Raw genomic sequence first — 21,973 nt, forward strand, 5'->3', positions numbered from 1 at the left:
CGGAGGATCCCGCAGGGCCGGCGTGGAGCCTGGGCAGGGCTTACCGGCTCGCAGCTGAGGGACGGCAGGATGTGGTCACTTAGTACAGCCAGACAGGGGCCCTCCTGTCTCCCCCAGCTCCGTACCACCCTCTCCGCCCTCCCCACGCTGACACACCCCTGCTTCCTCTTTCCGTTCTTTTCTCTCTTTCTTTTTTTTCCCCCCTTGCGGTCTGCCTGCCTCTGGGTCATGGCAACTGTCGGGCAGCCTGCCTGCTCTGCACGCTGCCCTTTCCCCCGCCATGGGCCTCTCCCGTGCCCCACACCCTGCGCCATTAGCAGCTCATCTGGATTGTGGCCCCGTGCAGGTTGGGTCTCTGTTTGCTGCTCGCCTCCCCGCCACGCCGTCTGGGTCTCGAAGCAGCCTCTTCGCCGTCGCTTGGTCTCTGTTCTGACCCCCTCGGCTGTTCGGAGATGCGACCGGCCCTCTGCCTGGGGGGATGTCAGGACAAATGACTGTGTGCAAACGGCCCGCCTGCCAGAAAGACCCCTCTGAGAGCACAGGAGTACAGGCCAGAACCAGAGGAAAGCCGGCAGCAGGAAGGAGACTGCACGGCGCATTGCCCTCTAGGGGGCGCTCTCCTCTGGTCCCCTTTTAGCAATACAGTTCAGGTTTAACAGCCTTTCCTTCTGGCTTTTTTACCATCTCTCTCCCCCACACATCACCAGCTTTTTTTATTTATCAAGTAAACCCCAAAAGGAGGAGAGTGTTTTACCTGCTGTCGCTGAGGCCGAGGACTGGGCGCCGCGCTCGTTGTGGAAAATCCCGGCCCCTCCGTCACGTCGCCGTGCTCGGATGCGGCTGTCCTCGCATGTATAACTCAATTCTTAATGTGAAAATCAGTGAAAACACTTTTATGACTTTAGCAAATGTACCCACACATTGCATTCTGCTTAGAGCAGCCCAGGTCTGTGGGTTCCAACATGAAGAGTGTAACGTGTTCGAAGCGACACAGGACGCTCGTGCCGTATCCACATCACAGATCCTCCATCTAGTCTTAATTCCCCCTAGGAGAACAGTGCTGATATTTTTGAAAGATTCATGATTCCCATTCTGTGACTGACCCCTCAACTTCCCTATAATAATAAAAAGTGTGCGGCGGTTTAAATCTATGTGTAATTAAGTGGAAATATATACGAAAGTGTGGCTTTTTGGTGAGAGTCCTGGCTGAGGAGAGACCAAAATGAATCTCTCTAACGTGTTTATCTGGAGCTGAAGTTCGTTAATTGAGGGGCCGATGTAAATCTCGCCTGACGTGCGAGTGGGACACCCCACATCCACGTGACCCAAAAGTATGGGGGTGTGATGGGGGTTGGGCACCAAGATGGACCAGAGGAATGCTGAAGTTCCTGATCCTTTCCCCAAATCCTTACGAAGTAACAGATTTTACACCCTCGTGCCCGAAGGATTCCACCTGCTCGTAGATTTCCCTTTAAAGAAAAAATTCATGTGAGCCCTCAACTTGACTCCCCCCCCCCCCCCCCCCCCCGCCTAGGTGCTAGAGGCAAGCACTGCTTCCATAAAGGGCCTTTTCACGCCTCCTGGCAGCACATAGCTTTTCACGCCCCCCAAGCGCCTTCACCGGGGCCACGGGGAGTTCTGCGCCGCTGAACGAAGCAGCCCTGAGCCGGTTCAGCAGTTCACATTCCCCTGGCGTTCACCAGCTTTCCAAACCAGCGCCCCCCCCCATCTCCAATAAAATTGCCCATTTGTTTGGAAGAATCCAGTCGCGATATTTATTCTCAGTACTAATGTCCGTAGCTGTCGCTGGAACGCTGCATGCATTTTTTTGTGCCATATTTCTAAATACAAACTGAAATATGTGGAAGTACTGAATGTAAGCGGCGATGCCTCGATGTAAGTTTAATAACAGCGTGCGTCTCTGGCTTTGAAATTATGCTTCATTATACCGTTTTCAGCCAAGAGCAACCGGCTGCGTTGTGTTATGTGGCGCCCTCCTGGCTCTGCGTCCCAAGGCGGTTTGAAAGCCGGGGGCCCGGCCGTGTCACACGGAGGCCAGCGTCCTGGCAGCTGCCTATAAAATAAATACCAGCGGGCTTAATTATACAGCCGTGCCAGTATAGTTTTGGAAATCCAAAAATAACGCCTGGTCTTGGACCGCGGGCACCGGCACGTTCCGCATCAGCACAGGAGCCCGGGTCACCGTGTGGGAATGGGGGGGGTGGGGGTAGTTCTCCTCTTCCGGAAACCTGTGCTTCACAAGCTTTATGGGGTGTTCGTTTTTTCAAAGCAGACCTCCCAGACACTCAGGAAGGGGGGTGGGAGAACCAGCCGCCATTACAGCTTCAGACTGTGGAGAGGGGGAGAGGGGTGCTGCAAAGGGCTCTCGACATTTGCCCCCCCACCCTTCTTGAGGCGCCATGCCCCTCCTCCCACAGCTCTTCTGCTGGAACCTGAGTTCTATTGGAAGTGTGCTGGAATAGTTTGGAAAAAAAATCCAGATGTTTCTGCCAGACGTGCTCCCTGACGCTCTCGTTCTGCCCCACCACCCCCCCCACCCGTCCCGTCCCGGTCCAGCCGACAGAACCAGCTGAAGGAGCCGCAGCCCCCCCCGCAAGTTCTGGTGTCGCCCGCCCAGTTGCCCGAAGAGGCAGAGTGCCTGACAGTGCCCAAGTACAAGCGTGACCTGGTGCAGAAGCTGAAGGTGCTGAGGCAGGAGCTGTCGCAGCAGCAACCGCAGACGGGCCACTGCCGCGTCGAGGTGTCCCGCGAGGAGATCTTCGAGGTGAGCCTGGGGTCAGCCGCGCCCCCCTCCACCACCGACCGCAAGCTTCTCCATTCACTGCCATCGAGACATTCGACCCAAATCCCTCCAGTGCACATATTAACCACAAATAAACAGCGCTTACATACGTGCTAATTCGCACACGCGCACAGACCTGCATGCATGCATCGCTGTTCTGGCTGCTGGCCCCTTGACGAGAAGCGGCTGGTGTTTTGCGCAGAAGCAGTCCGTCAGACTTCGGGTTGGGTGGGGGGGTGGGGGTGTAAGGCTTTTTAAAAAGGTGGAATTTGGGGAAGTGGTTTATTAGCTGGGGCACTGGGGTTCATCGTCTGGCCAATCAGATGGCAGTGGCGAGGCAACAATAGCAGGAATGTGGCGTTTGAACGTGTGAATAAAGTGGGACGGGGTGGGGGGGGGGGGGGGGGTCGTTCCCAGTCATCTGCTCTTCTGAGGGTAGACATTCCTGTCCAGTGATTTCAGTGAGGAAGGGGGGAGGTGGAGAGTCCTGGCCAGACATAACTTCATAACTTCACAAGACAAGCTCAACTATAAAAAATATTACTTCATCGCCAGCCTATGACTGCTTGAGGAGTGGTGTGTGTGTGTGTGTGTGTGTGTGTGTGTGTGTGTGTGTGTGTGTGTGTGTACGCGAGCACGTTTGCTTTTTTAAAGCTTTGTTTATGAGAGGTAACGCACAGACAGACCTCGAGGCCACACGTCTGGGGCAGTATCGAAAAACACAGGCGTTTTGGTCAGCAGCTGCCGCGCTTCGACTGTACAACTTCGATTTGACAACTTTTGCAAGTATTAAGGTTGGTGAGGTTTTTCTTTGACCTCTGGTAGCCTGCTGGCCTTCACAGTGATGCTATCAGTGCCTTAATGAGACTGCAGCCCAGAACATAACCCTCTGTTGGAAGTTGACTGGAAATGACCCCCTTCCCCCCTCCAATCTGTGTCCCCTCCCATGCTGAAGAGAGACATGGCTCCTTTGGGCTGAGATCATGCTGGTACATTCCAGTAATTTTTTCCCAGTTTTTCCCAGGATCCGTCTTGTGACAGGAAGGCTGATTTCAGAGATGCATTTCAATGTGTGGCTATGAAATGCTGACCTTACCCCCCCCCTCCCAAATGCTTCCCACAGGAGTCGTACCGGCAGGTGATGAAGATGAGGCCAAAGGATTTGTGGAAGCGACTGATGGTGAAGTTCAGAGGGGAGGAAGGTCTTGATTACGGCGGGGTGGCCAGGTACGGGCTGGAAAATCGCGGGGAGGGAGGTGCTCTGGGTTCAGCTGGGGCAGCAGGACGTGCAAAATTAAAAGTACAGAGAAAATGTTCCCCTTGTGGCCAACCTGTAGTATTACAACAGACTGACTTCTGCGAAAACGTTTGATTCGGACTAGAGTGTCAGTTCGGGGTTTAATAGGAAAATAGTTGCCATGTTGATGAATACCATATATTTTCTCAGGTGTGGATTTTTACTAAAGCATTCTGACTCTTGAAAATGATCCTTTTCTCAAGAAGAAATGAATGATGTTTATGGACGGCATAATGAAGATGCTTTTCCCCCCTCGTGTACCTGCTGTAGGAATAATTCAGTCTCTCTGTCTGACTGTCTGTCTGTAGGGAGTGGCTGTACCTACTCTCTCATGAGATGTTGAACCCTTACTACGGGCTCTTCCAGTACTCCCGTGACGACATCTACACGCTGCAGATCAACCCCGACTCCGCGGTCAATCCGGTGAGTGTGTCTGTGGCGCGGACAGGATCCGGTGTCTGGACGGCTGTCCCTCAGCCCAGAGAGATCCACTTGAGATGTTTCTTGCACCTTCATGTGGCTTTTCCTGTCTGACGTGGACTTCGGTTACTGATGAGTTTTTGATGTCAGGACATAAGGCTGCTGTCACATCGAGTCTGGCATCCGTGGTGCTGGTGCCTAGAACTGTTACAGTTGAGCAACGCTGACATCTGGCCTCTGCTCCTACAGGAACACTTGTCTTATTTCCACTTTGTGGGCCGGATCATGGGAATGGCCGTATTCCATGGCCACTACATCGACGGGGGCTTCACGTTGCCCTTTTATAAGCAGCTACTGGGCAAGCCCATCACCCTGGATGACATGGAGTCCGTGGACCCAGACCTGCACAAAAGCCTGGTTTGGATCTTGTAAGTCTAGACTGTTACATTGCGTAGGCTGTTAGCATATTGTAACCTGTTATTGTAGGTTGTTAGCTTAGCATATTGCTGTTAGCATAGCGTAACCTGTTATTGTAGGCTGTTAGCATAGCATATTGCTGTTAGCATAGCGTAACCTGTTATTGTAGGCTGTTAGCTTAGCATATTGCTGTTAGCATAGCGTAACCTGTTATTGTAGGCTGTTAGCTTGGCATATTGCTGTTAGCATAGCGTAACCTGTTATTGTAGGTTGTTAGCTTAGCATATTGCTGTTAGCATAGCGTAACCCGTTATTGTAGGCTGTTGGCATAGCATAGGCTGCCAATGTAGGTTGTTGGGCTCCTCAGCAGAAGCTAATCACACAGCACACAGCACTTTTATACAAGTTTCTGCCTCCTATGTATCTCTTGCATATGTGTATGCTGTCTGTCTCTAAATGCTGCTGTTTCTTTGCTTATTTCTTTATATATTATTGGCTGCTGTGCTTATGTTTGGCTTAAAGTAGTGCTGAGGTTAATTTTTTCCCTGCTCGCTCGTTCCATGCTTCCCAGCTACATGTGTGATTTTCTAACACCTCCCCTCTTTCCTTCCCTTCAGGGATAATGACATCACTGGTGTGCTGGACCACACCTTCTGCGTGGAGCACAACGCCTACGGGGAGATCATCCAGCACGAGCTCAAGCCAAATGGCAAGAGTGTCCCCGTCACGGAGGACACCAAGAGGGAGTATGTCAGGTGAGTGGACCTGGCCTAAGCTGCAGCACCCATGGGAAATGGGTTCTGGCTTTTCTTAGGTTGGACGGATTTTTAACATCATGTTGCAAAGAGCTAGATGACCTTCCTCTCTGGGGAGCACTGCTGATCTTGTACACTTGATCTTGGTGCATGGTCGACTACATTTCCTGCCGTAACCTGGTCTTTGTCACTGACCTGAACTCGACCCGGTGTAGGCTGTACGTCAACTGGAGATTCCTGCATGGCATCGAGGCCCAGTTCCTAGCCCTCCAGAAGGGTTTCAACGAGGTCATCCCACAGCACCTCCTCAAGTCTTTTGACGAGAAAGAGCTGGAGGTATTGGCGCGGTCACGTCCCCGAAGCTAATCCGTTCATGGGGGTGTCATCGTTCGGAAATCACCCTCACCACTTCCGCCTTCTCTTACCTGACCCCTGTCCACCTCCAGCTTATCATCTGCGGCCTGGGCAAGATCGACATCAACGACTGGAAGGCCAACACCAGGCTGAAACACTGCACCCCTGACAGCAACATCGTCAAGTGGTTCTGGCGCGCAGTGGAGTCCTACGACGAGGAGCGACGGGCCCGGCTCCTGCAGTTCGTCACTGGCTCTTCCCGCGTTCCACTGCAGGGCTTCAAGGCCTTGCAAGGTATCACCCGCAAGTTACTCGGCTGTGCCTCCATCCCCTCTAAGCCCCATGGCTTTCGGCCCCTTTGGTGCTTTTGGGCCAATTCCAGCCAGACGGGACGTCCCGAGCTGAAGCGCACGCCGTTGCCAGGTGGCTCCTGTGGCTCCACACAGGTCCGAACCAGCGGCCGCTGAAAGTCGCATTCAAAGGCTGCGACTCCAGACTGAAATGAAAACATACAAAGTCATGTGGTGAAAATGCCTGCAGTTGTAAAAATACCTGCTGCGGCACCCCTGGACACAGTACGTGCTGTGTGCACGCATGCATTTTTGTATTTATCACATTGTGGGGGCCAGATTTTACTACAATGTGATAACCTGTAACTTTTTACCTTGTAGGGACATTTTTTCGGTCCCCACTTGTAAAAACTTCATTTTAATAAAAATCTGGTAATGCGATCAAAAACCTAAATATGCCAAAAGTCTTGTATTTTGTTTGGTTACTTATGGTTAAGGTTAGGGCTGAATGGGGGTTCAGGTTGTCAGTGTTGGGATTAGGGTTATGACCATAGAAATGCATGGCCAGTCCCCACAATATTCATAAATGGACCGTATGTGTGTGTGTTTGCCGCACATGCATCCAGCCTGAGGCCCCCTTTGGAGGGCAATCCTGCTGACTCAGTGTCTGCCTTTGGCTTGCAGGAGCGGCTGGACCGCGGCTCTTCACCATCCACCAGATCGATGCCAGCACTAACAACCTGCCCAAAGCCCACACCTGGTGAGTCCCGCCAAACCCCGCGACGCACTGGGCAGAAGGCCTGCCTCAGTATGCAGCCTGCCGTTCTGGGGGACAAACGAGAAATGAGATCGAATGAAATCGCATGTTGACTTGTGTATGTCTCCCCCCCCCCCCCCCCCCGACAGCTTTAACCGGATCGACATCCCGCCGTATGAGCACTACGACCGGCTGTACGACAAGCTGCTGACAGCCATTGAGGAGACGTGCGGCTTCGCAGTGGAGTGACCGCCGGGAGAGGGTGGGGGCACAGCAGGGGCACACAGTCCCACTCTCTCGGTAATGATGGCACAAAAGCTCAGTGAGGACCAGCAGGCAGGGGCCAGCGACCGTGCGGTGAAAACTCTGCCCCGTACAGTCTGCCCCGCCCCCGTACACTCTGCCCCTCCTCCTATCTGCCCTGCCTTTCCTCTCTTCTGTCGTTTCGGTTTTCAGCTGCTAAAGACTCACTGACTTCCTTGTCAAGTATCCAGCATGGAAGGCTGATAATTGGCTTTTTTGGGGTCCGCTTATATTGAAAACACTGTTCTGTCTTGTGTTTTCACATTAACAAAAGCAAAGCAGCGTGGTGCGGGGGAGGTGACAGCACAAGACTACTAGTAAGAAAGTCCCTTTAGTAGGAGGACACAGCGTCTGGCCAAGTCTGCTGGGAAACGGGTTCCTCGTGGCGAGGTGGTTCTGGGGGTAGGGGTTGAGGGTACAATCTTCAGACCTCGGCTTGGTGTGTGACACGTCCTGTAAGCCCCCGCCCCGCTGAGTCCATTTACCCCCCGCCTCTACCACGTCCCTCCCCGGTATGTGCAGAATTGGTCAGCTAGCTGTTAGCTTCAGAAATAATCGCTTCACTTATTTTTCAGTACGTGTAAATTTAAAACACACGCAAACAACTCGCTTCCATGCCAATTTTTCCAGAATCTTAAACTTATTCGTGAAATTTCCTTTTTTTTTTAATTAAATGTTCAGAGTATTAATGTTTAAATTATAGACTTATTTTGTGAAATGGTTAAGCTTGAATGAAGTTCATGGATTCCTGGTGGATGACCCTGAAAGCCCTGATATGAGAGATTAAAACACCGCTATCTTCCCACACTGCCCCCTGGTGCCATAACACTCCTCAGCTTCATTGACAGCTCAGAGCTGCGGTATAAATGAAGCTCGTTGGGCGGATCCCCTCGACTGGTCCCGACGAGCAGGGATGAGAGTGCTTTTCTCGGTAGATACCACTGATCCAGCAGCGCACTGCCAAGCCACACAATTCCATCCTGAAGACCGACATCTGTTTGGGAAGAAACAAGTGTGCGATTCTAAGCAGCCAAGACGTGCTGATGGTCACAGAAGAGAGGAAGATTCCAGTGTTTAAAACCACAATGTCTGCGTCAGAAGACAGGAAACTAAAGCGCACTTTACAAACTCGGGGGGTGGGAGGTGCTTTTGTCTTAGTAATTTCAAATGACATACCACATTCTGCTCCAACCATACTGCATTGGAAATATATACCTGTAATTTTGAGTATGTATGTATAAATATATATTTTGTGTATGGCTTGTTTTTGCTGTTCTCTACACAAGGGTCACACCAATTGCGCCACATTCTCAGGTGATTTTTTCCCCATTATTTTGAACACTTAAAGCTGATAAAAAAGAAAGAAAAAAATATATATATATTATTCTCACTGAAAGGTGTCTTACACAAATATGGAGTTTGCCGTTGTGTAGTCTGACCTGTGACCCTGCCCCTTTAAGAGAGGGAGCAGACACACTTTTTCCTGTTAAATATCCTTGGAGTCGGGTGGGCCGAAGTTAAGATTTAATGTCATGGACCTTGGCAGCACCCCTTCACGTTCTGCATAAATGGATTTTTTAGAAACTGTATTTATTCTTTTTTTTCCTCTGTAAATTTGTGTTCGATCTTTTGAAGCTGCCGGACTCTATGGCCACGGACTGTTCTTAACGTTTGCATGCACACAAAGCAGGCAGACCCTTTGTGTGCATGTGACATTTTCAATATTTAGCCTTTGGAAAATTTGAGAATCCTGAGATGGTGCTTTGTACAGTGTGGAAATATTGTTCATAGGCAGATAACAGAACCTTTAATTTATCTAATTTAAATTTTAAAAAAATGCAAAAAAAAAAGCTGTGCAAATACATGCAGACGTAGGTTGCTCTAAATGATTTAGCAACTTCCAACTAATACCAAATAGTTTATGGATTGAGCTGTTTTATAACCAGTCATACCTGTGTCCAGTGTACACACTGCTTCCAATTTAGTGTCTCTCACTACATTACTGTGTATTAATTACTCATAGTCTGAAGCCTCAAGATTAAAGTTGGACATGAGGAGGCCCACTGTTAGTTACTCGTACCAGGAGCCGGTCTGGAACTGCAGTCTCGCTTCTCGTATCCTGCCCCACAGGCAGGAGTGTATCTCTTTATCGCCGACTGGTGCAATCTGTTGTACGTAACACACTATTATCTTAACTTTAATTTTAAAGTATCGTCTGATTAAATTCGCCACTCAAAGCTCCCGCGTTTAGCCTTTCATTTCCATCGTTTGCATTTATCAGTGTGTGTAGCGTCACACTAACCTATGTGAGCTTAAACTTGCACCTGTATATAAAAAGAAATATTAGAAAATTACTTGTATCCATGCAGAAGATGAGCAATAAACTCTATGCTGTTTGCACCTCACAGCATAATGTTTCATAATCCTGTGTGTCTTTGTCCTTATTCCAAATATTTACTTAAATAGCTGGAGTGAAAGTGTGGGGCCTCTTTGAATAAGGGAAAATTGTAGTTGGAGAGAGGTGATCGCTAAATTTTTATGAGGTTCGAAAATGCAGCATGTAAAAACGAGCCTTATTCACAAAGGTTCCAGAGCAAATAAATATTACAACCTTAAATCCTTCCAACTGAGTGACAGGCTGGATGCTTGCTGGAGTGAAAATTAGCACCCCCTGCTGATCAAAAAGCACAGCAGAATGGAGCGGTTCAGTTTAATAAATAATTTAAAAAAACCTATCATCTTGCTGTCTGCAATCTTAAGTCACTTATGACAGTGATGTAAAAACCAAGTATGAAGTTATATTTTTTTTCATACTTTGTGGGTAGAGTTAGAAGTTCACTTACTGGTCACTTAACAGTGTTATCAAAAACTGCAGAAAAGTGCAAACTGTACACAAAAAAATGTCCCAAAACCATAAGAAGTGTCACATGGCATCTAGCAGCAGAGGGATGGGTGCGCCAGGGTTCAGCCCCCCACTCCTCAGGTCCGGTGGCCGGTCCGGTACTGGAATGAGGTCATCTGCAGCCGCTCCTGGAGTCGCTCGACCTCGAGCTCCCGGAAGAAGGTGTCGTCGTCGTTCTGGATGATGATCTTCTGTAGCTCGCCGATCTCACGCTCCATCTTGGCTCGCAACTCTCGCCTCATCTTCTGAAGAGCCTGCGGGTACCACATTATGTGAGCGGGGGGGGGCACCTAGCGGTAAATATGCGGGACAGAATACTTGCCTTTTCCTGGGCCTTCTTCCGCACCTGGATCTCATGTCGCTCTTGTGCGAGAGTTTCAGCCAACAGTGAAAACTGGAATTGGAATAGCAGTGGGAACAGGATCTCGACATGGAATAACCACAGACTTCAAAGAAAGCCTGCAGATGTTGGCATGGCCTTCAGCTCCAGCTACCTGGTCCTTGTAGTAGTTCTCCATGGACGCCAGCTCGTCTCGGTGCCGCCGCTGGTGCTCCTGCCGCTGCTCCTTGGCGTGAGCCCGCTGTTCTCTCAGCTGCGCCTTCTGTAGCTCTAGGCCCTCCTCCAAGATCTGCTTGAACATCTGCATGGACCACGGCACAGATGATCACCCTGGGATGAAGGCGGCTGGCCCACCCTTCCCAGCAGCTCCGCCAGCACTCACCCTCTCCTCCCGCGAGCGGGCCCTCATCAGGCGGGCGCGGAACTGCACGTGGTAATCGTTGTGATACTTCCTGGCACGAGCCACCTGCTGCCTCTGCTCCCGCAGCTTGTTCTGGGCCGATTTCTGCTGCTGGATGCGCTCCTTGAAGTCGCGCTGGGGCCGTGGGAGTCAGGTGGGGAGGACATGGGTGAGGGCGAGCACAGCAGAGCACAGAGGACGTCGGGCCTGGGCACTCACCAGCCGCTGGTTGTGCTCCTGCTCCTTGCGGATGATCTCCACCAACAGGTCATGCCTCCTTTGCGCCTCCTCTATCTACAAGAGGAGCACAGCATAGGTCCAGTCAGACATACATACGACAGTCACAGAGGCCTGAAGAGACTGGAAGGACCAAAACATGTTGATCACAGCATGCAGAGCGCCCCCACCTGGTTAGCTTGTTTATTGCGACTTCGATGGTCCGGCTGAGGGGCCAGCCGATCCACCTGCTTCATTTGCTGCTTCCACATGCGAGCAAGGGTATGTGGGGAGAGCTGGAGGTGGGGAAGCTCCTCCAGGAGGACAGGCAGCAGGTCATTCTCCTTTACCTTCACTGATACACACAGGGTAGATCCATCACGTATGAGATAAGGCTGCTGAAAACCAAATGTCAGACAGCTTTTCCCACAACAGTAACTGGTGCTTGACAGCACATTTATCAGCACATTAACATTAAACATTAACTCCTCCTCCAATGAGGTGAAAGACGACTCCTGATAGACGAATCCTGATTGGAAGTTATTCTCTCAACAAATTCCTAGTCTCTTTTTGCTAAAAGCCGCAAGGCCCCGAAATGGAACCGATTTGCCATAATGATCTTATGGATGTAAGAGAACCTTGGAAGTCAAACGCCTCTTAACTCGACCAACTCGGATGAATTTTTTTCAACGCGTACCTTCGACCAAAGTCTTAGAACTCGGCTGTTCCTGCTAAAACTTGTGTGGGTCGAGACCTGTTCGAGGTCTGAATTGAACACGTCAGCAAGAAAAATCTAACCACATCACTAGCCACATACAATAAAATAAAACAGAGCCGCTAAAACTCACACGGACCGAGATGCGCCTCCCCTTCCAGACAATGACCCCTGCATCTGTGCCATTTCATGTGTGTTTTATATCGATTGTTCATTAGTTAGTTAGTTAGTTGTTGTTTCATTGGTTAGATAGGCAGACAGGTTTAAATAGATAATCGGGACTGCAATAGATTCATTTCATTTACCTCAACCAAATCTCAACTTTTCCAGCCTTATGGAACGAATTAAATTCCTGTTCCATGGTACCACAGTATTTAAAGGTTACTCTTTCACCTCATTTTTGTACTCCTGACTTTACCCCCTGAACACAAGGTCTTACTGGGGGCAGCTTTCAGAGGAAGCCCTCTCCCTCTGCCATGGGTTGAGTGACGCGCCCTGGCTGTCCGGTGCTGCGGAGTCACTTTGGGGCTGTACGTGCGCGATGGTTTTCTGGGGTGGGGGACCTCTTGCAGTATGGCCTCCCGGTAAGCTCTCTCCTGCTGGACGAACGACGGGTTAAAAACAAGCATTAAAACATGGGCCTGAAGACAAACCAAAAGAATGGTAATGGGTTGTAAGACTGTGTCAGGAACTGATAAAGTTCTCTGTAGGGAAAGCTTAACCCTCTGGGGTCTAGGGGAAGGGATCACACTCTCACTGACTGGGGCATGGTCACACATTTCATTCAATATCATAAACTTAATTCATGGCAAATAAATTATAAATAAATAAATTATTGTAAATGTTAGATTTATGTGAAGTTTGTAATTTGACAAGTACAGACATTGCAAAATGCAGTTTGGAACACTTGCAGAAACATTATAAAAGTACATAGTGAGTAATGGGGGCAGTTTGTTTTGATGCCAGATATCTGATCACCAAAGTCTTGGCTACATGAAGATGACTAAATGGTGTAGCTGCAACATTCAGTTGGATAAATAAATATGAAAAACCAAACTCATGTCACTATTTCTGGGCTCGTTTAATTGAATATGTAGCAACTTTCATGTGTCTGCATGAGCCATTGACACCTGGCCACACCCCCCCCCTTTTATAGCGCTGATGGGGATGTATCTGGATCACATTTCACCATTGCGTTGTTTATCTAATTACCATGCGAATGCGATTTGAATACATGGTAATGCGGCTATTTATAGGGCGAATAGCGATCTTCAGGTGAGGGCGGCACTTAACGCCCCTGATGCAGGTAAAACAAAGAAAGGTGACACTGATTTTACCTAATTTTAAAATCTTTAATACCTCCGACAATTGACGGAAGTCAATGTAAAAAGACGACAGATTGCAGATTTAGTCAGTGTTTTTGTTTTGTTTTTATGATTTCAGCGAGTCATGAACTGAAATACACCGTCGACTCCAGAGGCTTGTCTACGGCTCCTGTAGCAGTACAGCACTGTGCCAGCAAACGTAAAGGGCGGTGGGTTTATTTTTCAGGGAGCACATGCAGACGGTGACCCTTCTCCCTACTGTAAGGTTTGATTACTTTGGGAATCAGTCAGCTTATGGAATGTTTGCACCATAAAAATGGGCCAGAAATGTGGCCATAAACCAGCCAATTAAAGCTGCCCGCGGTTCCCCTCACCGCCTCCTGGGCCTGCCCCCGGGTCTCCTCGATATCCGCCCTCTTCCTCTCCTCAAACTGCTTCAGCTCTTCTTCATGGCCACTTTCTACCACCTACAGCAAAATGATCTGATCAGCACTTATGGAGCATTGGACATGCTTGTCAAAGTGTGACTGACTGCCTGGTCAAGACCCACCAAATTCTTACGACCATTATCAAAGGGAAAAACACCAACAAGGACACGCTGCTGTGCTGATGTCATCATAATGCCACCCACAGAAGCCCGTGAACAATGGACAGCCCTTCCCCTCACCTTGCCAAGCCGCTGGCTCTGTGGCTCCGGCTCACGCACTTCAGACCCGTACTGCTGTAAGTCTTTGGCAAGTGCGCCCTCTAGTGGGACCTCCAGGACATGCTGCTCCGGTGGGGGCGACGGGGAGAGTGAGCGTGCGCGGGGTGACTTTGGGGTGGATGCTGTATCTGTGAGATTTGAGAAGACGGGTGAGATCGAGAAACACTCATACAGATTCAAATATTTACCTAAATCTGCCAGAATCATTCACAGAACTACAGTCACATGGTAACGTGCAGCTAAGGCATGAAGAGGATTTTACAGGATGTAGCATTACTACAAAAATAAATGCAAAACATCCTAAATAAGCAGGGGCAGATTAACTCCTCTCGGGGCCCCAGACTGGCATGATTGTGACTTTTTTGCCAGCTGGGGCCCCTGATTTTGCCTGGGTACAGGGCTTTAACCAAAGATGGGCATCCCTGAGAATCAGCCTCCCACATGGGGCAGACTGAGGAAAGTCTATAAGGCAGCTTGGGCAAGGTGGAGGAACACAGTGACCACTCTGCTAGGTTATAATAAGGTCTTAATTGGTTACATATGAGAAATGGAGCTAAAAGCAGCCCTGGGGATAAGGAGCGGCACGTCGTCCTGACCGCTGTGCCTCTGGGCCCCTCGGCACTCCATGACACTGTCGCTGTGATGGGACTGCTTGTCCTCTTCCCTGGTGCCACTAGTGTGCAGGGACTCCCCCAGGGCTCTTTTCAGCATCTGCGGAGACACAAGCGGGCCGTTCCGGGCATCAGGAAAGTCCACCTGTAATACACACTCACTCCCTGTGCCCGGTGTACCTCATTTGGCTATTTACCATCAGAATTCGGAAGACGGGATTGGCACCACGTGAACGTTTATTGGCCGAAGTTCGAAGTCTGGGCCCTGCCCCGTTCATGGTCAGGTGACACATTTCAGCAGCAAGTGACGCGGGCGACATGGCAGACGCAGACGCAGACTCACCGAGTCGAGCTCCTGCAGACGCCGCGCCAGCTTCTCGGACATCTGGTGCAGCTCGTGCTCCGCTTCGCGGTTGCGGCGCGTGCGCTGGGACAACGGCTCGCCCAGCTCCTCCTCAGCCTCCGTGGGCGTTTTGCTGCAAATGAGCGGCACTATGAGCGCGGCTCGCGGCTGCAGGCCGTGGGACGGCAGTGGGGCACGCTCACCTGAGAGGAGTCCGGCGCGGACGGCCCTTGGGATGCTGCCGCGGGGGTGAGGTTCGCGGCTTGGTGCCCGCCTTGCTGTCGCTCATTCCAGTCACATCAGCCAGCGTCATCGGGACGACTGCAGGCTGGCTTTGAAACAGTACTCTCCTGGGCCCGAGCCTAGAAGCCTGCGGGAAGACAGGACAACACGTGGTATTTAGGGTTACCAACTCACTTTATGAATGATGCTATGTTTGCCATTTGCTGAAGTATAGCTGCATATCCCATCATGCTCTTCTCTGAGACATATATACACAGACACACATACAGCTGAGAGTGAAGGTCAGAATGAATCAGCAGCCATTTATCTGACACCCATTGAGCATTTCAGGGGGGTTAAGGGACTTGCTCAAAGGCCCAACGGACATGTGACTATTCTGCGGAGGATGGGATTCAAACCAGCGACCATCCAGTCACGGCCAAAGAGGCCTGACTTGCTGAGCCAACGCATAACTCCCATCTGTTTAAGATAGATACCATTTACTTTTCACAGCCTGTCCTCTCATTTTTCTGAAGCTCTAGTTTTCTATCATTTCTATATCCATTTCTATGAAAATGCAACACTTCCAGGGTGGAGGGGCCTTACCTCAGGCAGCTCCTCGCCCACCCCTGCGCTGCCTCTCCTGGCCTCGCTCCGATCTGGAGAGACAATTAAATCCAGTCAGACAACAGGGCAGCTTCAAATGAGTGCATTATTAAAAATACATGTATAAAACAACAACAATAATAATAAAGGAATTAATGTATTATGCATTTAAAATGTATGTTTCTGTATGTTTGTGCCAAGAAACCAGTAAGGGATTAAACATAAAATACACAAGGGCACATTGACAAATGCAAAATACTGCAATAAATTAAGGGGGGCTGCACACGGCGTCCGGCGATGCCAGCGCCCTTTGAAAAGATGACCTCATCGCATTACCATTTTTCTGAACTACACCAAAGAAAGTCGGCTATTATGGTCTGAATTGAATCTTTGTCATCGTCCCTGAAGGATGTCACCCCCATGGGCCACTGCACACACTCACCGGGGGACAGTCGGGGACAGGGAATCCCATTCGCAGGAAGGCTGTCAGGCTGAGACCCAGGGGGCTGGCATCTCTGTGGGCATGGGGAGGTGACAGGAAGGTCAGAGTGTCACACATACACAGACAGTGAAAAATGCTCCCCCCCCCCCCACCCACCCAGGACCTGCAGGCCATGCCACCAGGAAGAGGGGGGATGATGTATAACAGAATAATAATTTACTCTGCATTATGCATCATTCTCTCATAATTATTTAATGGCAAACATACTGCAGTCATCATAGAGAGGCCTGAAGTCAAGATATACTGTAATAAATATGGAAATAACCACCCACAGAAACGTGCGACTACTTACTCGGGGCATAATATTAAAGCAAATTTAATACAACACAGAACCCACTGTACCTGCATCTCTTAGGGGACACAGTAGGTAATAGGGAAACTCTCTCCATTAGTGGAAAAAAAAACATACATAAAGGTTTTTACTGAAAGAGGTTGGATTTCTGGGAAATTACTCTTAATAACTGTACTGAGATTTCGGCACTAGGACTGCTCCACAGTAACCTTCCTGAGAAGTAATGCGTCACTGAATTTAAAAAAATCAGATGGAGAAAAGAGGAATAAAATCGTTTCGGTTCTCATTTTGCTTTTATGCTTTTCTTTTTAACTAATCTCTGGCAATATGGCAGCTGTTTTCCCAAACGTCTTAAACTGAATGTGGGCTGGCGATACGAGCATCGCGTCAGGGGATTAAAGCACGCGGGAGGGACACGGGGTAGCGGGAAGGACACGGGGTAGCGGGAAGGACACGGGGGTAGCGGGAAGGACACGGGGTAGCGGGAAGGACACGGGGTAGCGGGAGGGACACGGGGTAGCGGGAGGGACACGGGGTAGCGGGAGGGACACGGGGTAGCGGGAAGGACACGGGGTAGCGGGAAGGACACGGGGTAGCGGGAAGGACACGGGGTAGCGGGAAGGACACGGGGTAGCGGGAAGGACACGGGGTAGCGGGAAGGACACGGGGTAGCGGGAAGGACACGGGGTAGCGGGAAGGACACGGGGTAGCGGGAAGGACACGGGGTAGCGGGAAGGCACGCTGCCTTAATCCGCAACTCGTCTGTCAACGTCAGCACGGCATTTTTCAAGGACTTGTTTATTACTTCTTACTGGGAGTTTACCTGACAAGAGCTGCATCTATTGCCGTGACATCCCATGATGTTTCGCTCATCACCTCATGAAACATCGACCGGCTCTGTCTTCATTTTGTACCAAAGTTAAAAAAAACAAACAAAAAATAGTCTGCGTGGCATTAGGAGGCTGATGAGGAACTTACAGCAGAGACGGCGGGGTGCTCCTCATCCTCTTCCTCGGCCCCTCTCTGGCTGGGCATGCTGGCTGGAGACGGAGTACCGGAGTGGGCCAGCCGATCCAGGCGGCGAGGGGTGGTCTGGTAAGGGGGCTGCAGGGCGACGGCCGAATGCAGGGGCTCCTTCAGTGGAGAGGAGTCGTCGGGAAAGGAGGCGCCGGTGGAAACCAGCCCTACAGGCAAACTGGCCAGTTCTGCCAGAAGATGGGCACTGGGGTTAGACTGTGACATGGGGCCCTGACCTTCTGATCACCATAAAAACTGATTAACAGCTGTATCCCAATCGAGCTCACCTTGCACTCTGTCCTGAGGTGCTTCCACCTCCAGCCTGGACCAGGAACTGTCTGCATGATGGACGCCATTGATCCTTTCTGTAAAAGAGCACACGGTCCTTAAATGTCTTCTGCTGCTGACAACAGATGGACCGATGCACATCTCTGAAGAGAAGACAGACACACACACACACACACACACACACACACACACACACACACACACACACACGAGTTTCAAACAATTTTCCAGAGTGCTTGTTCACAGACATTTCTGTACAAAGCCTTACACAACCATCAAAACAGGAGAGAAAAGCACTGGGGAAGATGAGTTCGTCAGGCCTGCTTCGGCAGGCCAGGCCCAACATAAAGGGGACGTTCCCACAGCCGTGCACGCATCACCGGGCGACAAGGCCACCCACTGGGGTCCCGGACCAACTGACCTTCCTGACTGGCCATGAACGTGCGAGCGGAGTCTCCCAGGCGGATGAGCTCGGCGGTCGACTCCGAGCCGTCCGAGTGTTTGCTGGAATAGGTGGTGGACCTACAAATCGGAGAAAGGCGGCACATCAATGGGCGGAGCAGCAGCACCGCTGATCACAGACACACACTGCTCTCTCTCAGGGCTTAATTTGAAACCGTACAGCCATTCCATAGAATTTGAACACCCTGTGCCTTAACTGTCGCCATGGCAGCTGAATGCCATATATACATATAAACAAAAACATGTCCGACTAGTCAAAACTGTGTCGACTCAGTTACAGTATCCAGCATATGAATAAGTCATGTGGGAGCAACACTGGTGGCTGAAAGATGCAAAACCAGTCTGGGCCGCTAATTATGCCAGCTGTTTTTAAACTGCCCTAAAGTTTCCTGGAGAACATTCTCGGTAAACAGTGAAAATCCACCAAGCAGTTAAAGTAAATATCAGTATGTAAAACAGAAATATATTGATTCGCACAGCACAAAACTCTAGACAAAACTGTGACCATTCAATGGGTGAATGTGTGATGTCCACAAGGAACCCAGCCCCCGTGATGCTTGTTATACACTGGTAAGCACATCGCCCTAAAGCAGTCAGCCCTGCCCTGGGAGGGGACACGTCCTCAATAATTAACCCCACACTGTCATCGCTGCAGTCACTCGTCACAGAAAGGCGGGGAGAGAGAGCAGTCACACGTACGGCACGCTTGACGTCTGAGACAGGCGTTCCAGCTGCTCCAGCTGCCGCTCGGTGGATGTCCCCACCCTACTGGACGTGTGGTCCGGCTCACCTGGAGGCCGAGAGAAAAGGGGACCACTGAACGTCTGAGAGGCCAGGGACAGGGACCCAAAGAAAGAAAACACACATGGATGTGAATGGCCAGGGGTGTAGGGTGATCTGGAAGATGAAAAGCAGCGCTGCCGTTGGCCTCAAAACAGCAAAATCCAATTATGGAGATCACCAAGGGTCCATCCACCCTGCCACCAAAGCTAAACAGACTCCACCGTTTCCAGGACTATTCTAGAACACTGCCAACTCCTGGGGATATTTACTAACGTCGAGGCAAAGCGACGCCCACATAGGAAGTTTTTAAACTTCACTGCAAATCCACATATGGCATCCGCAGCATAGTTTTCATCAGAACAGTGGTAAATTAAGTCTGACTTTATCTCCCAATTGCGTTATACTACAATCAGAAAAAAAAAATTTTGAACCCTATAAACAGCTGCAGATTAAAGGGACTTTGAGGCTTTTCATAGACGGTGTAATAAAAAATGCAACCATTCCACTGAAGAAAGCATTTAACACTACCGGTCTTGTCAGGCACACATGCCAATGCTCTTTGTCACCTAACAGCCAGCAAAAACATGCTGTGTCCACTGAGTGCTGGGATGACTTCATCCAAAGAAAATCTTTCAACCGGCATCCATGCAAGCCCTGGCGTCTAAAAACATGGCACCTCAGCAGGAAACGGGCGACAGCTTACTGGGTTTCGGCACCAGAAATTAATACCGAATTAAAGGAGAAGCTGTAAAAAAGCACCAATAAGTCGAGATGAGCAGACGGGCAGTACCTTCATCTGCTAATTCCTCTTCGCTTACTTGCTCAGTAAGATATTCCAGCAGGCCATCAAAAATTTCCAGCAGATTCTTTATGGATTCTTTGTCCCCTCTCACAACATTTTCACCTTTAAGAAAGATAAACCAGTCTGAATCCTGGTCCTTAGGCCACCTGGTGACGAGAGTCTGAACGCCCAGTAAAACGAAAACTGCCAGCGTGGACACCAGCAAAGGAACGGGCAGCTCACCTGTGATGTGAGACAAGCTTATCTGGAGGTAGTCCAAAGCCAGAGAGTCAATCACAGACTGCACGTTGTGAACGTCATCCTCCTGACTCCTTGGTACGGCAATGTAGTCTGCAGACGGAACCATTTAGCAAAATAGCTAGGTCTACTTTCACCGGGATTTACAACAGTCACTCTCACACGTCTTAAAAGGGGCAGCTGTGTTTCAACAGGCACGGTGAATTCCAAAGTGGAAGAGGTTACCCAAAAACGGTCACTTGACAATTCTTACTATATAATTACAACGCGGAAAAAAAAATCTTAATAAAAGGTCACGTGTTTCCTGTTCAGCATAAAATCCTGTGACAAGTGTAAATTAAAATTAATTATAACAATGACTGGAATCTTAAAGCGAGCTGCATTTGAAACGAGTTGCAAGTATTTAAACATGATAAATATAGTAATAATGTGCGTGTAATTACCTGGAACCTTTTCCCCTAATATTGCTTGATAAAGGGCTACAAAGACACCTGCGCCGCAGTCCGTCACCTTCGCCAGCCTCAGGCTGATGTGACATTTGCTGAGGAGATCATTGGCCACGTCCACCCAGTCTGCGAAAGAAATGCATCACCGTTACGAAATGTAAATATTAAATGTTATTGTGCTAACAGAGTTCAGGTATCATAGAACAGAGAGAAGTGCGCATAGCAAGATAACAGGTTTTGAGATGCCACTCTGCAGTCGATCGACCCCAGCATATCAGTCATGTGCAGCATCCGATACCTGCCCCGGCTCCCTTTTCAAACAGCGTAGCTAGCCGAAAAGGGAAGGAGTGACTAGCCAGTCATGGGCAAAGAAGCGACGACGCCAGCGGACCGCAGTTAGCCCTCCCTTCATTCACTGCGAGCCCGCCGTGCGCGGCCAGGCGGCGCCGCCCAGTTGGCGCTCTCAGCCGTGAAAACAGGCGCCAGAATCGGAGCCGCTCTAGTAACGGGCAGGGGTGAAGCCTGTCACAGCATCGACCAGGGCGTTATCAAAAGGTTCAAGGGCAACTCTTGCGCGTTCCGTGACAGCGCCACAACACACATGCCATTACGTTACTGGGGGGCAGGCAGCCTTATGGGAATCGGGAAACGGCAATAGATAATACAATCAGCGATTAAAGCGAAAACCCATAATGACTAAAATCCCAAAGTTACACTATTTCCACCCCGGAGAGTTAATCGTAGAGCGGATGCCAGCAAACTCATTAACACCCAGGGGCTCCCGGCGTGTCTTTGTTTACTGGGGACGCTATGAACCGCATTCCGTGTGATTCAACTAAGCAGACAACTATCACTATCGACCTTGTGCGCATCCAGCTAAAAGTAGGCAGTCGACTATGGCTGTCGTTAACTACGGAGCAAGTGACCAGAACTATCAACTAGTAAACATAACCAACAGATACGACAACCGGTTCGGTGTATTTCTTCAGGGATGAAGTACTGACTTAGGTGAAGCAACCTGGATGTTATACAGCTATTAATTCATCAAAATCAAATAAACTACAGCCATGGACTGCATACGGCTCCACAGACATCGCATAATTCAGTGATGATGGTACTAACCTCTCTCCTCTTGGCTTCCCATGAATGTGTTTACCTGGCTCCAGCGGGAACACTAACTTAGCCAGTTCGGTCGCTGAGAGCAGCGGTACTTCGCCCCAGGATAGCGAGTTGACGTCAGGGTTCCTCCCGACCCCAGTTGGCACGTTAAAACAGGAAATCGTTTCTGATTGGCTGCATGAACAACCCCTCCTCCATCTTCCCGGAAATCGTGTAACTGAATTTTCTTGCTTTTCTTCCCTA

At 49.9% G+C, this 21,973-nt stretch overlaps 2 protein-coding genes across 4 annotated transcripts in view; one reads left to right on the forward strand and one right to left on the reverse strand.

Moving 5' to 3' along the window:
* The window catches only part of LOC125743070 (E3 ubiquitin-protein ligase SMURF2), a 43,325-nt gene extending 33,506 nt beyond the window's left edge, over window positions 1-9,819 (forward strand). For both annotated transcript variants that reach the window (XM_049015709.1, XM_049015710.1), the window contains exons 12-20: window positions 2,578-2,785; window positions 3,927-4,030; window positions 4,409-4,523; window positions 4,770-4,948; window positions 5,555-5,692; window positions 5,908-6,028; window positions 6,139-6,340; window positions 7,021-7,096; window positions 7,243-9,819. In XM_049015709.1, the coding sequence (XP_048871666.1) occupies window positions 2,578-2,785; window positions 3,927-4,030; window positions 4,409-4,523; window positions 4,770-4,948; window positions 5,555-5,692; window positions 5,908-6,028; window positions 6,139-6,340; window positions 7,021-7,096; window positions 7,243-7,342 (1,243 nt within the window). In that variant the 3' untranslated portion in view covers window positions 7,343-9,819. The remainder of the gene's footprint in view (window positions 1-2,577; window positions 2,786-3,926; window positions 4,031-4,408; window positions 4,524-4,769; window positions 4,949-5,554; window positions 5,693-5,907; window positions 6,029-6,138; window positions 6,341-7,020; window positions 7,097-7,242) is intronic.
* An 88-nt stretch (window positions 9,820-9,907) lies between these two features.
* LOC125743069 (centrosomal protein of 95 kDa-like) lies at window positions 9,908-21,888 on the reverse strand. 2 transcript variants are annotated; one of them, XM_049015708.1, is made up of 22 exons: window positions 21,734-21,888; window positions 20,609-20,737; window positions 20,151-20,258; window positions 19,917-20,030; window positions 19,043-19,133; window positions 18,303-18,403; window positions 17,881-17,958; window positions 17,555-17,781; window positions 16,225-16,297; window positions 15,783-15,835; window positions 15,158-15,324; window positions 14,955-15,087; window positions 14,597-14,711; window positions 13,962-14,128; window positions 13,669-13,761; window positions 12,409-12,565; window positions 11,446-11,609; window positions 11,258-11,332; window positions 11,021-11,173; window positions 10,793-10,939; window positions 10,621-10,692; window positions 9,908-10,552 (listed from the first exon to the last, which is right to left on the reverse strand). In XM_049015708.1, exons 1-22 carry the CDS (start codon window positions 21,753-21,755, stop codon window positions 10,376-10,378), a joined length of 2,616 nt encoding a protein of 871 aa, XP_048871665.1. In that variant the 5' UTR covers window positions 21,756-21,888; the 3' UTR covers window positions 9,908-10,375. The 2 variants fall into 2 exon arrangements, with proteins under 2 accessions (XP_048871665.1, XP_048871664.1); XM_049015707.1 differs by having other exon boundaries at window positions 12,409-12,568.
* Between the last annotated feature and the right edge of the window lie 85 nt (window positions 21,889-21,973).

Source organism: Brienomyrus brachyistius, chromosome 5 (assembly GCF_023856365.1).
Source record: "Brienomyrus brachyistius isolate T26 chromosome 5, BBRACH_0.4, whole genome shotgun sequence".
Lineage (NCBI taxonomy): Eukaryota > Metazoa > Chordata > Actinopteri > Osteoglossiformes > Mormyridae > Brienomyrus > Brienomyrus brachyistius.